We start from the raw sequence: 15,932 nt of genomic DNA, 5'->3' as shown, positions 1-15,932 counted from the left end.
TGCTTGGGAAGGGGAGATCATTCAAAAATTTTCATTTCCATGCAGGACTTTTGTCTCCACTCAAAAATCATGTTCTGAGTGGACACCGAACAGACCCCATTATCGTCTATGGGGTCTTTAGGCTCCGTTATGCTCAGTTAGGTCTCAGTTATCTGCAGAATCCGTGAAACGGTGATGTGAAAGAAGCCTTAGTTATGCCACTGACTCCAGTGTAAAATGATGAGTTGCGAGTATTCATGAGCTCCTGGCTTTCCCCGCCCACCTGCTGCTAAGTCAGTTGGGAAAAAACTGTCAATCAAAGGCAAGTGGACAGGGAGAGCCAGGAGCTCATGAATATGAACACTTTGGCATGTGCTGGAACTGTTAGGTTTTAAAAGTGAGGGCTGCATAAAACTGGCAAGAGCTTACCTTTAAAAGCTGAAGATTCACCTTAAGGATGGTGTCACACACAGCTTTTTGTTCCAGTTTTTGATTCAGGTTTTTGACCCAAGTCCTTCCTTTATATTTCTCACTCTCTTCTAATCCACTTTGGGTTTTGGCTCAAAAACTACATCAAAAACTGCCACAAAAAGCTGTGTGTGACCCCATCCCAAGGACGACTTTTGCCAAAGTGAGAAGCCACCATGTATTACACAGCAAAAACCTGATTTCTGGCCCCGTTTTTGAGTGTGAATGTGGCGGACCTGCTCGTGGATTAGCTCCATTAAATGGAGTTAAACTGTGATCAGACAATTAACATGTCCTTTTTTCCGTTGTTGCAGAAGATGCTATGAACTATGGCTTCAAATCATGAACAGCAGCAAGGCCTCACATTAAAATCAATGGCAGGTGGTTACAGCGGGACCAGTCTGTGTTTTTTGGTGTGGAAAACACACCAAATTTCTGAAGCAATAAACTCCATGTAAACTAGCCCCAAGACTAATTAGACATATAGGTTATATTACAATCAAATTTAAAAATAAACTATGTTCCCCAATACTTTATACAGATACACTGGTAGAATGTAAGGAGAGTTAAAAAATTCTCATTCACTGACACTGATCATCTTCATTAAAATGCCCCAGAAGAATAATCATGGGGAATTGTCTTTGTGAATGAAAGGATTATATATTGGAACCACCAAAAGACAACATCAAGGTTTCATGGTTGGATAATGTCTGCTTTTATTTTGCATCAGTAGATCATAATAGGGTAATGCAGTCAGGCACATTTCTGATGTACAATGGCTGGGCCAAATTCTTTGTAATCCACGGACGTGACCCACACCTCCCTAAAAGACGGTAGGCTAGCCAAGATTGATCCTCCAATCCACACAGCAAATTTCCTGTCATTTGGGGCAATAATTTTTACCTTAACATTCTCTGGTACCAGGGTTCTGATTTCTTTGTAAACTCTATCCTCAAGACCTGGGAAAAGGGTAGAACCACCAGACAACAGGATGTTTTTGAATAGAGGCCTTCTGATATCCATGGCACATCTGAGAATGCTGTCAAAGATCATTGTGTGCACACCGGAGGCCTCCACCCCATTATTAGATGGTGAAAATAGTATCTCTGGGGCACGAAACCTCTGGTGGCCAGTGGTAACGACCTTCCCATCTGGAAGAGTGTATTCTGTTAAACATTCTTTAGGATCTTTTATCAACTCCTCCTTTGGATCTAAAGCCACATAGCAAAGCTTCTCCTTCATGTCTCTAGCAATCTCTTTCTCTGCACTGCTGACAAAGGAAAGTCCAATCTCTTTAAGAAGCATCATGAAATAATTTGTGATGTCCTGGCCAGCCAAGTTAAGACGATTTCCAGCATGAGGCAGATAAAATCCTTCAAAAATTGGAAATGTGGTGGTGACACCATCTCCAATATCCATGACCAAGCCAGATGTGCGTCCATTGGCGTAGAGAGAGAGAGTAGGATGTATTGCTACACTCATAGCTGGGACGTTGAAGCTCTCAAACATCACCTCTGCCATCTTCTCACGGTTGTCAGTTGGGTTAAGAGGGGCTTCAGATAGTAAGACTGGTCTTTCACTGGATTCAATGTGAAGTTCACAGTCAAAAATGTGCTTCCAGATTTTCTCCAGATCTGGCCAGGATGTTACAATGCCATGTTCGATGGGGTATGTCAACGTTAAGATTCCTCTTAAGGCCTGAGCTTCTTCACCAACATAGTAGTTTTTTCTGTAGGCTTCCACTAAACCGAATTGCGTTTTAGCACGACCAATAACTGAGCTGATGACTGATCTTGGGGCAACATCACAGGATAGTCCAGCTTTATATAGGCCTGATCCGTTGTCAAAAATGACAGCTGGAACATCTAAAACGTGGGAATCGAACATTTCACTTCTTGTCCAGAGCTTCACTGAGTGGCGAGCATGTTCTGATATGGAACATGCATCTGTAATCAATGATGTCACTGCATTCTGAGCTATTTAAAAGGACAGTAATCTTAAAATTAGAATTGTATAATAGTGAAGCAGCATCATTAAAAATTCAAGTTGATATCAGAGATATTGCTGTACAAATGTCCGGATGTTCACAGAATTAGAGTTATTTGAAAATATGGTAGTGTTCATAGGCACTGGAAATTTTCTTTTACCTTTTCATTGTCCTGTTGAAGACTAATATATTCAGTCTATCCCAAGCCTGGAATGGCTGACAACAGGGAAAATACTCTATATTCACTTGCACCTGTGAATAAGCTTTTGGCTCTTCAAATGTTAATTTCTCCATTCCACAATTGATAGTTTTTGATTGAGCTGTTTAATGTTTATGGCCAGTCTAAATCTGACAAGCAAGAACAAGGATGGAAGGAAATGAAGATTTCATAACCATAGTCATTTATTTCAAGGGGTTTTCTGGGACTTAGATACTGATCACCTATCCTCCACCATTCTGAGGTCACAAAGCTAAAAGTCCTGCATGTCAGCAATTAGATTAGCGACGCAGGCAGAAACAGGAGCCCTCTCCGCTCACCTAATCCTGGAATAGGACATGGTTACAGGGAATCCATGTCCTATGCCAACATTTTGTATGCGCTCCTGCCTGTACTCCCTGCGCTGCGGCCCCATTGATAAAGTGTTAACTCTGTACTCTACTGAGAAGTCAGCGGTGTACAGAAATGTAAATTTTAAGCGCACAGGGAAAGTTGCACTTTAGGGGGGGGGGGGGGGGAGTCTACTAAAATACCAAATACATAAATAAAGTATATTACAAAAACTGTTATTAGGGCATTAGGGACATGTTAACAAAAATGTATTCAAAAGTTTAGTTATTCTTTAAGAAGACCCGTGTCATAGTTTTATTCCGGCCACTTCTCGACATGTTTGCTGTGCTGCCGCCGGAACTCTGTCCCTCCCCCATTATAGTCAATGGGGTCGGAGAGGATCTCCTGCGGCACGCGTGCACTAGTGGCAGTACGGATCTACCAGGCTGTTCATCCGTCGGAACAGCCTGCCAGAGAATTCTGCCGCTAGTGTGAAAGTAGCCTGAGATGTCAATTTTTTACTGTATGAAATAGTATAATAAGCTCTGCTATTCCATCTAGCAATATGTCAGTGTTATCCAGTACATTCCAGAACTGTAAGGGTTACATAGCATAGGAAATCAATATAATGCTATGCGACCCCCGGCAGTGCTGGAAGTTCAGGACCGGTGCTGCGCTGTGAGTCCGGAGCGTGACACTTGCTCATCTGACAGCGGCCTAACAGAAACCTTGGACAAGCAGTGCAGAACACAGTGTGAAAAGTGTCTCAGCTGTGAGATGTATTTCAGCCTCTGGATGTAAACTACAATGGTTTCATTCACTGACAGCAAGCAAAGATTTTGATCATGGGGAGGAATTCACACACCCAACCTAGATTAGAAAGTTGCTGAACTTTTATTTGTACAATAATTCAGCTTATTCACTTAAAAGGGTTTTATGGGACTTAAATATTAATGACTAGTGTTGAGCACGAATATAGTGCTATATATTAGTTATATCGAATATTCGTCATTTTTTCCATCTGAACACATGATTCCTCCTTGCTTCTTGCTTGTGGCCCACAAGCAACTTAAGCAGGGCGGAATCATGACTTCAGATGAAAAAAAATGACGAATATTCTAAAAAAACGAATATATAGCACTATATTCAATATAGTGCTACTGTATATATTCGTATTTTAGAATAGTCGTCATTTTTTTCCATCTGAAGTGAACACTGCTCACTTCAGATGGAAAAAAATGACAAATATTCAAAAAAACTAATATATAACACTATATTGAATATAGTGCTATATATTCGTTTTTTAGCATATTCGTCATTTTTTTCCATCTGAACAGTGTTCACCTCAGATGGAAAAAATGACGACTATTCTAAAAATGAATATATAGCATTATATTCTATAGTGCTATATATTTGTTTTTAATACACGCCTGTATTGATCGCGTAATATTTGCATATTACACGATTATTAGCTTGCCGATTTTCGAGTAAAAAATAAAGAATGTAGAATATAACGAATATTCAAATTAGCTAAATATTCAACAAATTTTCTACAAAATATTAGCGAAATATCACAAATTCGAATATGACCCCTGCCGCTCATCCCTATTAATGACCTATCCTCAGGATATGTCATCTATATCTGAAAGGTGGATCTGACTCCCAGTACCCCCACCATTCATCTGTTTGAAAGAACTGCAGTGCTTGGGCAAATGCTGTGGCCTTTTCCTCAGCCTGAGATGTTATGTCCATCCGTCACATGGCCTATGTGCAGCTCAGTCCCATTCTATTAAATGGGACTGAGCTGCAATACCAAGCACAGCCACTATACAATGTACAGCGCTGTGCTTGGTATACAGGGCCCTTTTTAATATTGATTGGACCCTAGGCAAGAAATTACTGGGGCCCCGCCTTACCACACCCTAGTATGCAATCACGCTCTCCATCACAACACACAAAAATACAAACAAGTAAATAAATAATATAGCTTACAGTGAATTACTGTAAAAACTTACAGTTCTGAAGACTCCAGCAGGCTCAGGATCAGTGCTCTGGGCAGTTGGGCTCAGGGATAGAAGTAGGCACCGCTCTGCAGTTCAGGAAGGAGACCAGGGCTCGGCTCACCCTAGTGTTGTAGTGCCTCCGCATGACCTCACGGCGTATGCAAAGGGCAGGGGATGTCGGCAGGAGAAGCAAGCAAGTACCGTATTTTTCCCCCTATAAGACGCACCGGCCCATAAGATGCACCTCATGTATCAGCCCCCCAGCTTCATGTATCAGCCCCCCAGCCTCATGTATCAGTCCCCCAGCCTCATATATCAGTCCCCCAGCCTCATGTATCATCCTCCAGTGTCATGTATCAGCCCCCCAGCCTCATGTATCAGCCCCCCAGCCTCATGTATCATTCCCCCATCCTCATGTATCAGCCCCAAGCGCAAATAAAATAAATAAACAACTTACCTCTCCTGCTCCTGGACACCGCCGCTCCTCACCACCAGCGCTCTTTCTATTCTTCCTGGTCGTCGGCTGTCGGCTGTGAAGGCTGCACAGCCGACAGCCAAGGACCAGGAAGCGGTGAGTACAGAGCTTTCACCACTTCCCGGCCCTCAGGTACTAATCAGAGATTCCATAATGGAAGCGCTGATTAGTATTCACCCCATAAGACGCAGGGGCATTATCCCCCTTTTCGGGGACAAAATGCGTCTTATGGGACGAAAAATATTTTTTTTTCCAGGGCCATTGGTTGACACCTGCCACTAGTCCACACCTGCGACTGGTTGGCTTACTTTGAGATAGTATCTACGCCATGACACAATTTTGGCACAGACCATTGCATCTTAGGTCATGCCCCCTTTAATCCCTAAACCCTGCTTCTTTTGAATAAGCCTGCCTCTTTTAAAAGAAAAGTGTAGAATCCCTAGTTGTGCTGAATTGCACCAATTTTCAGCACTTTGTAGACACGTTTGAAGTGCAGAAACATTAGTAAATTTGAGCCATTGTATCTAGTGCATTAATAAATTTTTGTCATTGTTTGGATGTACATATTCATTATTTATGTAATTTAGTTCTATATGTGTATTTCACACTAGAAAACTTGATAAATTAATTATTCAAGTTATGGTTGTGTGGATTCCTTAATATGTAATTATTATTATTATTTAATGTGCACAATATATTTCATACTAAATAATTGCATTTTTTGGGGGATGGGGGGTTGCACAGTTTATTTTTTTATATTTTTAATTACATTATGTATAGCATTTAAAAAAAAATCCTATGATGGGATTACCATTTTCTAATTTTATTTTGCATGTACAATATATTAGCATACTCCTGTATACTCATACATTATACTTTGTGTCAGTATGACATGTGTTGCTCTATCAGCAGGCCTAAAGAACCCTTTGATCAGGCCATGGATTGGAGCTTCCTTCTTTCCTGGCTGTGAAGCAGAAGCCTGTGCTAAGAATCTGGCCAAAGACCCTACAGGGAAATTTCCCAGTGGGCCGATGCCCAGGAGGCCATCTGAGGACTATTCATGGCTGCCAGCCAGGTACATAATGATCTGATGCTTTCAGCATTAATTAACCCTTTCCCGACCGACCAATGTAAATTTACGTTGTCCGTCAGGCATTTAAAATTATGCCTGCTGGCATGGGATTTTGATACTGATGACCTATCCTCTGACACATCCAGTAGTCGTACCCCACTGATCAGATACTGATGACCTATCCATAGGATAGCAAATGAAGAGAGGTAGCGGCAGCATCTCCAGTGAATCCTTTATTGGACGGACTTTACAGGAAGTGTGCCATAAAATCCAGCAGCAACTTTTCGGCTGTATCCCAGCCATTGTCAAGCCTAATACAGAGTGATAATCTCTACCCTTTAAAGTGCATGCAGCTCCACCCACAAAAGGGGGGAGCCACTACAATATATAGCAGCCTTTTACAATTAACATCACACCCAATGAATAGTATCTTATAATCAAACTAAAATGCAGACACCCGCAGGTGCATGACATGTGCTCACCTTAAACAGTGCACCACAGTATTGTCCGTTCATCACGGCCAACGGGACTCACATCGCGCGTCTCCAGGGGCGCATTGCGCATGTCAGTGTTATTATCCATAAGTGTTCAGGACCTGGGGAGCGCAGCAGTCATGTGAACATCACACGACCACATAATCTCCTCCTAGTCTCCTCCTGTTCATCCACACTTAAAGGAAAACCTGTCACCGGGATTTTGTGTACAGAGCTGAGGCCATGGGTTGCTAGATGGCTGCTAGCACATCTGCAATACCCAGTCCCCATAGCTCTGTGTGCTTTTATTGTGTAAAAAAAAACTATTTGATACATATGCAAATTAACCTGAGATGAGTCCTGTCCCTGACTCATCTCACGTACAGGACTCATCTCAGGTTAATTTGCATATGTATAAAATCAGTTTTTTTACACAATAAAAGCACACAGAGCTATGGGGACTGGGTATTGTGGATGTGCTAGCGGCCATCTAGCAACCCATGTCCTCAGCTCTATACACAAAATCACGGTGACAGGTTCACTTTAAATATGTATGGGATATATGTGAGATCCGGGCGTATAAATGTGAATCTTGATATACCTAGTGAATATTTATATAAACAACTGCATCCTCATGTAACCAGGGGTAAAAATGGATGAGTATAAATACCATATTGATCCGCTGCCCTATCTATTTGAGCACAGTACAATGCATGATATTACCATATTCCGATACTAGCGGAGATTACATAAATTATTGGATATTGTATAGACCAGTCAAGGGCAAAATGTGGCTCCCCAGCCGATGCAACACCACAAATCCCACCACACCCCGCTGCAGGCTGATAGCTGTAAGCAGACTAGACATGCTGGGAGCTGCAGCCCCACAGCAGTCGGAGAGCTGCAGCCCCCGCCCATCCCCGGTATGGACTAATGGAATTTGAACCACACTGAACTAAGGCCAAAAAGGCACAATTTAATAGCAACTGTTTGAGAGAGCATGGGTTGAAGACAGCAAGAAATAACCTGTCACATTAGGAGAGGAATGCTTTGAGACAATTAAAAAATAATAGGGACATCACTATCAAATCTGCGAATAAGGGAGGGGCGGTGTTGGTCATGGACACGCAAAAATATATGGGGGAGGTGCAGAGGCAGCTGGGTGATGGGGATGGGTGATGAGGACCCTAAATGGGATATCATGAACACATTAAATGAGATCATAGATGAAGCATGTCATCAAGGCCTCATTGATAGTGACTTAAGTGATTACCTCAAAGTGCAACATCCCATCACCCCGCTGCTATATATTCTACCGAAGATCCATAAGAGTCTGAGTATCCTCCTGGCAGACCAATTGTGTCTGGCAGGGGATCTGTTTTTAGTACAATAGCGATTTTTTTGGGATAGATTGTTGCGTATCCATGCCACCAGTGTCCCTTCCTATATAAACAGATACAAGTAATTTTTTGACTAAGTTGAGAGACATTCAGTTACCTGCCCATTTTTATTTGGTTAGTTTTGATGTGGTATGCCTATACACGTCCATTGAACATAAATTCGGTCTAAGTGTCGTCGATGGGGCTCTGGCCGGCACGGGGCTCTCCCCGGATGGGCGCTGGGTTGTCTTCCGCATTCTGGAGGTGGTCCTGAAGAGGAATTATTTCCTCTTTGGGGACACCTTCTTCCAACAAAAAAGGGGTGTGGCGATGGGGTCCAATGTGGCCCCAACTTATGTCAACATCTTTATGGTTGAGGTGGAGGACAGACTGGTTTATCGTTCTGCACATCTTGGGGGAGTCCTGTGCTGGTGGCGCTACATCGACAACATTTTTATGATTTTGAGCAGTACTAAGGAAGCGCTAGACGAGTTTCATTAGCATCTGAATGGTGGGACACTGGGCCTAAAATTTATGGTGACATCTTCTCAAAAAGATTTACAATTTCTAGACATTAGAGGAAGGTAGATTGAAGACAAACCTCTTTCGGAAACAAACGGATAGAAATAATTTGTTGAAATATGACAGCAACCATCCATGACGTATGCTTGATTCGCTCCCTTAGAGCCAGATGCTACGGGTAAGGAGGGTGGTATCAGAGGATGACACATTTGAAGTGAGAACAAAAGAGATGGGTAAGAAAGTTGCGGAGAGAGGCTATCCGAGAAAATTATTGCCGAGTACAAGAGTTAAGGTGGGTTTGGTTGACAGAGAGACCACACTTCATTCCACATCTACTGTTAAGATTGGTGAACGCATTCCCTTTGTTTCCACATTTGGTACGCATAGTGGGGCTATATCCAGCATTCTCGGGAAAGAGTGACATATACTACAGAGAGGTTTACCTTCAATATGCGAGCTCAATAAACCTCCATTAATGTCATATAAAAGAAGTGCCAGTTTAGGTGAAAGACTGGTGAAATCTGATGTGGGTGAAATACGTGGTGATGGACAGCGGTATCTAAAACATAGGAAAATTGGTAACTTTTCATGCCTAGGTTGCTGCAATTGTGGTAACCTTATTAAGGGTGATACCTTTGCCCATCCCTACAGTGGGAAAACTGCATTATACCTGTAGATTGAGAGATGTTATTTATATGCTACAGTGCCCGTGCAGCTTGATATATGTGGGAGAGACCACGATGGAGATTAGGGAACGTATTAACAAACATAAGAGCACGATCAGAAAACAGACAATGGACAAGCCAGTAGCTAAACACTTTGTGGAATGTGGTCACTCTGTCAACCAGCTCAGGTTCAGGGTGATAGACTTGGTAGGTGCCCTTAGAAGAGGTGGGGACAGAGGGCGTATCCGGAGGAAAAAAAAATACAGTGGATTTTCACGCTGAACTCTATGCTGCCCTATGGACTGAATATTGAGTTCAATATGAATAACATTGAATAGGTTTAGTGGATTAAGTGGATATAATATGGATTTATGTGGTATATCTGAATCAATATAGGTGGATGCATTTGTTGTTAATGATTGTTTATATGGGTACATTAATGTCAAAATAGTAACTTGATATATTTTACACTTTTTTTTACAGTATTTTATTGAAGCATCTCAGTCTGTCTCCGGATATCGGGACTCCAGTTGGGGTCTCCAGATGTGGTAGGACTTGATACTAAGGCCTTTTTGGCCTATTAAATTGTGCCTTTTTGGCCTTAGTTCAGTGTGGTTCAAATTCCATTAGTCTATACCGGGGATGGGCGGGGGCTGCGGCTCTCCGGCTGCTGTGGGGCTGCAGCTCCCAGCATGCCCAGTCTGCTTACAGCTATCAGCCTGCAGCGGGGCGTGGTGGGATTTGTGGTGTTGCATCGGCTGGGGAGCTGCAGTTTGCCCTTCACTGGTCTATACAATCTCCAATAATTTATGTAATCTCCGCTAGTATCGGAATATGGTAATAGCATGCATTGTACTGTGCTCAAATAGATAGGACAACGGATCGATGTGGTATTTATACTCATCCATTTTAACCCCTGGTTACATGGTGATACGGTTGTTTATATAAATATTTTGCTAGGTATATCAAGATTCACATTTATACGCCCGGATCTCACATATATCCCATACATAGTTAAGTGTGGATGAACAGGAGGAGACTAGGAGGAGATTATGTGGTCATGTGCTGTTCACATGACCATCATGTGACCAGGGTCACATGACTGGTGCGCTCCCCAGGTCCTGAACACTTATGGATAATAACACTGACATGCGCAATGCGCCCCTGGAGACGCGCGATGTGAGTCCCGTTGGCCGTGATGAACGGACAATACTGTGGTGCACTGTTTAAGGTGAGCACATGTCATGCTCCTGCGGGTGTCTGAATTTTAGTTTGATTATAAGATACTATTCATTGGGTGTGATGTTAATTGTCAAAGGCTGCTATATATTGTAGTGGCTCCCCCCTTTTGTGGGTGGAGCTGCCTGCACTTTAAAAGGGTAGAGATTATCACTCTGTATTAGGCTTGACAATGGCTGGGATACAGCCGAAAAGTTGCTGCTGGATTTTATGGCACACTTCCTGTAAAGTCCGTCCAATAAAGGATTCACTGGAGATGCTGCCGCTACCTCTCTTCATTTGCTATACGGTCGACTGCTGAGGATCTGCGGTCGTAGCTCGGCTGTTGCATTACCGGGGGGGCCATTTATGTCCGTGGGTGCTGCTCTACAAACACTATTGTCTACTATCCAGAGGATAGGTCATTAGTATCAAAATCCCAGAAAACCCCTTTAATACTAGGAGCATCAAGTACTTATGCACCTGAGCAATTGCTACACATGCCCTCCTGAATTCAACTGTACCACCATCCTCAGGACAGATGAATACTGTGGTGAGGGTGACAGTATTTTGTGCAGCATTGTGGCAAATGCATTCACTTCTGTTGAGGCAGTATTTTCTGCTGCACTGCAGTATTGCCCTGCCTACTTGTGTTGTCCCTGCCTACTTGTGTTGCCCCACATTCTGTCAATTTGGACACACCGTCTACATAGGGACACTACGTTCCCAGGTCATCTGTGGTAGTAACAGCTGGTTCTCATCGCATCGATACTAAGCTCTCATTCCTCCTTGGATTTTTTTTTTTCAAGTTTACCTCATTTGCAGTTTTCTCTTATCTCCCATGCTTGAATCCTACTTCCTGGTTTGTCATGTGACTGCTGTCCCATCATGCCTTGGTGCAATGAGATGTGCCCTGACATCAACAGGACATGTGACACTAACCAGTTCATTTTCTACCTCTACATATTCAAAATGCTCTGTGTAACTTTGTCTATTGTCTGTCTCTCCAGCCATCCATAACTGTCACTGTAACTGACATGTAACTGACCCTGCACATAGAGCAGTGATTATTGAGGGCAAGAAAAGATGTAGTATGAGCATGTGTGTCCTGTATTACAAGGCTCCACTACGGGACGTAACCAACAGCAACTGAAATCAAATTTGACTTTAATGGGTTACATGGAGCTCCAAAGATTCATCCTTTGACTCCTTTTGACCTTTTTCCATGTTGCTTCCTGGCATTTTCAGTCTAGCATGCTATTCCATCCAGCAAAAAAAAAACTAAAAGGGATGGAAACCAATCTAAAAAAGTCAAAAACTGAATCCGTTTAACCCATTAAAGTCACTGTACCTATACAGGTCCTTCTAAAAAAAAATAGCATATTGTGATAAAGTTCATTATTTTCTGTAATGTACTGATAAACATTAGACTTTCATATATTTTAGATTCATTACACACAACTGAAGTAGTTCAAGCCTTTTATTGTTTTAATATTGATGATTTTTGCATACAGCTCATGAAAAACCAAAATTCCTATCTAAAAAAATTAGCATATTTCATCCGACCAAAAAAAAAAAGTGTTTTTAATACAAAAAAAGTCAACCTTCAAATAATTATGTTCAGTTATGCCCTCAATACTTGGTCGGGAATCCTTTTGCAGAAATGACTGCTTCAATGCGGCGTGGCATGGAGGCAATCAGCCTGTGGCACTGCTGAGGTGTTATGGAGGCCCAGGATGCTTCGATAGCGGCCTTAAGCTCATCCAGAGTGTTGGGTCTTGCGTCTCTCAACTTTCTCTTCCCAATATCCCACAGATTCTCTATGGGGTTCAGGTCAGGAGAGTTGGCAGGCCAATTGAGCACAGTAATACCATGGTCAGTAAACCATTTACCAGTGGTGTTGGCACTGTGAGCAGGTGCCAGGTCGTGCTGAATAATGAAATCTTCATCTCCATAAAGCTTTTCAGCAGATGGAAGCATGAAGTGCTCCAAAATCTCCTGATGGCTAGCTGCATTGACCCTGCCCTTGATAAAACACAGTGGACCAACACCAGCAGCTGACATGGCACCCCAGACCATCACTGACTGTGGGTACTTGACACTGGACTTCAGGCATTTTGGCATTTCCCTCTCCCCAGTCTTCCTCCAGACTCTGGCACCTTGATTTCCGAATGACATGCAAAATTTGCTTTCATCCGAAAAAAGTACTTTGGACCACTGAGCAACAATCCAATGCTGCTTCTCTGTAGCCCAGGTCAGGCGCTTCTGCCGCTTTTTCTGGTTCAAAAGTGGCTTGACCTGGGGAATGCGGCACCTGTAGCCCATTTCCTGCACACGCCTGTACACGGTGGCTCTGGATGTTTCTACTCCAGATTCAGTCCACTGCTTCCGCAGGTCCCCCAAGGTCTGGAATCGGTCCTTCTCCACAATCTTCCTCAGGGTCCGGTCACCTCTTCTCGTTGTGCAGCGTTTTCTGCCACACTTTTTCCTTCCCACAGACTTCCCACTGAGGTGCCTTGATACAGCACTCTGGGAACAGCCTATTCGTTCAGAAATTTCTTTCTGTGTCTTACCCTCTTGCTTGAGGGTGTCAATGATGGCCTTCTGCACAGCAGTCAGGTCGGCAGTCTTACCCATGATTGCCGTTTTGAGTAATGAACCAGGCTGGGAGTTTTTAAAAGCCTCAGGAATCTTTTGCAGGTGTTTAGAGTTAATTAGTTGATTTGGATTATTAGGTTAATAGCTCGTTTAGAGAACCTTTTCATGATATGCTAATTTTTTGAGATGGGAATTTTGGGTTTTCATGAGCTGTATGCCAAAATCATCAATATTAAAACAATAAAAGGCTTGAACTACTTCAGTTGTGTGTAATGAATCTAAAATATATGAAAGTCTAATGTTTATCAGTACATTACAGAAAATAATGAACTTTATCACAATATGCACATTTTTTGAGAAGGACCTGTATGTCTGAATGCTGTATTTGGGTATTCAGACGTATATCCCAAACAGGAAGCCCTGCAGGGGCCTAAAATGCTATGTGAGTGCCGCCCTAATCATCTTTCTCCAATTAAAATTGTCTTAACCACGTGGAAATATTCCCCTGCAGGATATACAGGGGCAGACGCACATATATTATTTGACTGATCATATTTTGCACCAACGGGGCTCAGCCCATTGAGTATATCTTATAAAGGACCAATAATTAGCTGGATGGAGCTCTATGCAAGCAGTTGTATGTGGCTCTATAAATGTGATATTTTTCAGGTTTGTAATTGATTTTTATTCATTTTGAGTTACTATTACTACTGTTTACAGTGAAATATCAATGTATGAAGAATTTTCTACCCCTTTGACTCCATTGCTATATTACATTTTTGCAGGTAATGAAAGGTGGTTGTGTAAGACTATAAATTGCCTGGTAAATTCTGGAAATCCCTTTCAGACTTTTTACAGTATCCATTTTTGGCTGGCATACAGGCCTCTGGTTTCTGTCAGTAAGCTCTACCAGAACAGAGCTTCAATTAATAGCACAAGCCACAAAAGCTTATTTTGGTGAGTTTTGCTGTTTTATTGACGGAGTCTGCTAAATTCTCTCATTTAAAATTTAGTAGAGGGCAACAATGGTCCCGGGACTGTTTACCAGCCATGGTGGCATTAATAAAAGAACAATGTTTTATGTGGGAATACATTGTTATAAACATATGTAGCAGAGCTACCGTAGGTTTGTTAGATAGCTGTTTCTATGTATATCTGAAACGGTTAAAGAGAATGTGTTATCAGAAAATGACCTATTATTCACATCAAGTTTTATGTGAAACATAATTTTTGTAAATTTTGGTGATTTTTTTTTCTTCCATTTTCTACATCACTATCAATATTTTTAAACTATCCAAACATTTTTTGTGGAATTCAGAGAACCAATTTAAATTATGAAATGAAAGGGGTTTTCCAAGATTTTGATATTAATGACTAGTGTTGAGCGAAGTGAAGCACAATTCGGTTTGAAGTTTACGAAAACTTTGATTCACAAGGAATCTGAATTTCCCTGTGCTTCATGGTAACGAATCAGTTTTTCCAAAAATGGCGGCTGCACGTGTTACAAAGTTAAACTAACTATAAAGGAGACAAGCCCGGGAACACAAGATCACCCATCATGCCGTGCAGCCAGCCAATCCGCAGATAGCCATCCCCTATGATGTCACAGCCCTATAAAACCCTCATCCTGCATGGTCTTCACCATTGTCCCGTGAGCTGAGCATACGGAAAGACATGGCAAGCGCTCATGCACTAGGGACAGTGTTTCTGAAAACAATTAATAGAAGAATATTAAAGAGGGAGAGTGCAAGGAGACTGCAGCGAGAGAGCATGGAGACTGCAGCGAGAGAGCAGGGTGACTCGTTTTATGTCAGTTATATTTATTTATTCCTACATTTACTTATTCGTACATCAGCCGTTAATGTAATTTAATACCAATAAAATGGAAGCCTTTATTATTCCAGTGCCAGCATGCCAACCAATCAGTGGCGTAGCGTGGGTTGCCAGAACACGGGGCAAGCCAAGTATTGCGCCCCCAACCTGTGACCACACCCCTTTTTACAAATAGTGCAGTAGATGTCACCTGCAGTCCTATGTAACACCACAGATAACACAGTGATAACTTTATGAGTACAGATAATGTAGTAGATGGGTGTGAAGCCCCAGAATTTAGAACACACACAGTGTGTGTGTGTGGGGCCAGGCTTCGGCAGTGTGGGCCAAATTCTATATCCAGCCCCCCAAAAAAGATATTTGGATTGACATAACATACATTGCTATGAAATATACAGGAGAATACAGCACCACACCTGTTGCATCCAGTGACATCTCCTGTGATGTAGACATTCCTCAGCGTTTTCATTCGAAGATAGGACCGTCATGATAACTGCTTTCAGCCGCATCTCATCTCTGTAGAGTTTCACAGATATTTTTTGGGGGATTTCTCACTTTAATATCACCCTCAGATAACAGACTCCCCTCCCTGTAGTGCCCATATAATGCTCTCTGTATAATTATAATATATACTGCCCCCTCTGTATTATTATTATTATTATTATTATTTCCTCCTCTGTATTATTATTATTATTATTATTATTATTTCCTCC

General features: G+C 42.1%; 1 protein-coding gene across 1 annotated transcript; it reads right to left on the bottom strand.

The window, feature by feature from the left end:
• Positions 1 to 1,200: 1,200 nt before the first annotated feature.
• On the bottom strand, positions 1,201 to 3,358 carry LOC122926221 (actin, clone 302-like). Its single transcript, XM_044277593.1, has 2 exons — positions 3,343 to 3,358; positions 1,201 to 2,312 (listed from the first exon to the last, which is right to left on the bottom strand). The coding sequence occupies exons 1-2, from the start codon at positions 3,356 to 3,358 to the stop codon at positions 1,201 to 1,203; spliced, it is 1,128 nt and encodes a 375-aa protein (XP_044133528.1).
• Positions 3,359 to 15,932: the final 12,574 nt, after the last annotated feature.

This window comes from Bufo gargarizans, chromosome 2 (assembly GCF_014858855.1).
Source record: "Bufo gargarizans isolate SCDJY-AF-19 chromosome 2, ASM1485885v1, whole genome shotgun sequence".
Lineage (NCBI taxonomy): Eukaryota > Metazoa > Chordata > Amphibia > Anura > Bufonidae > Bufo > Bufo gargarizans.
The sequence above is the reverse complement of the archived record's forward strand: the minus strand, read 5'-3'. Positions and strand labels throughout refer to the sequence as shown.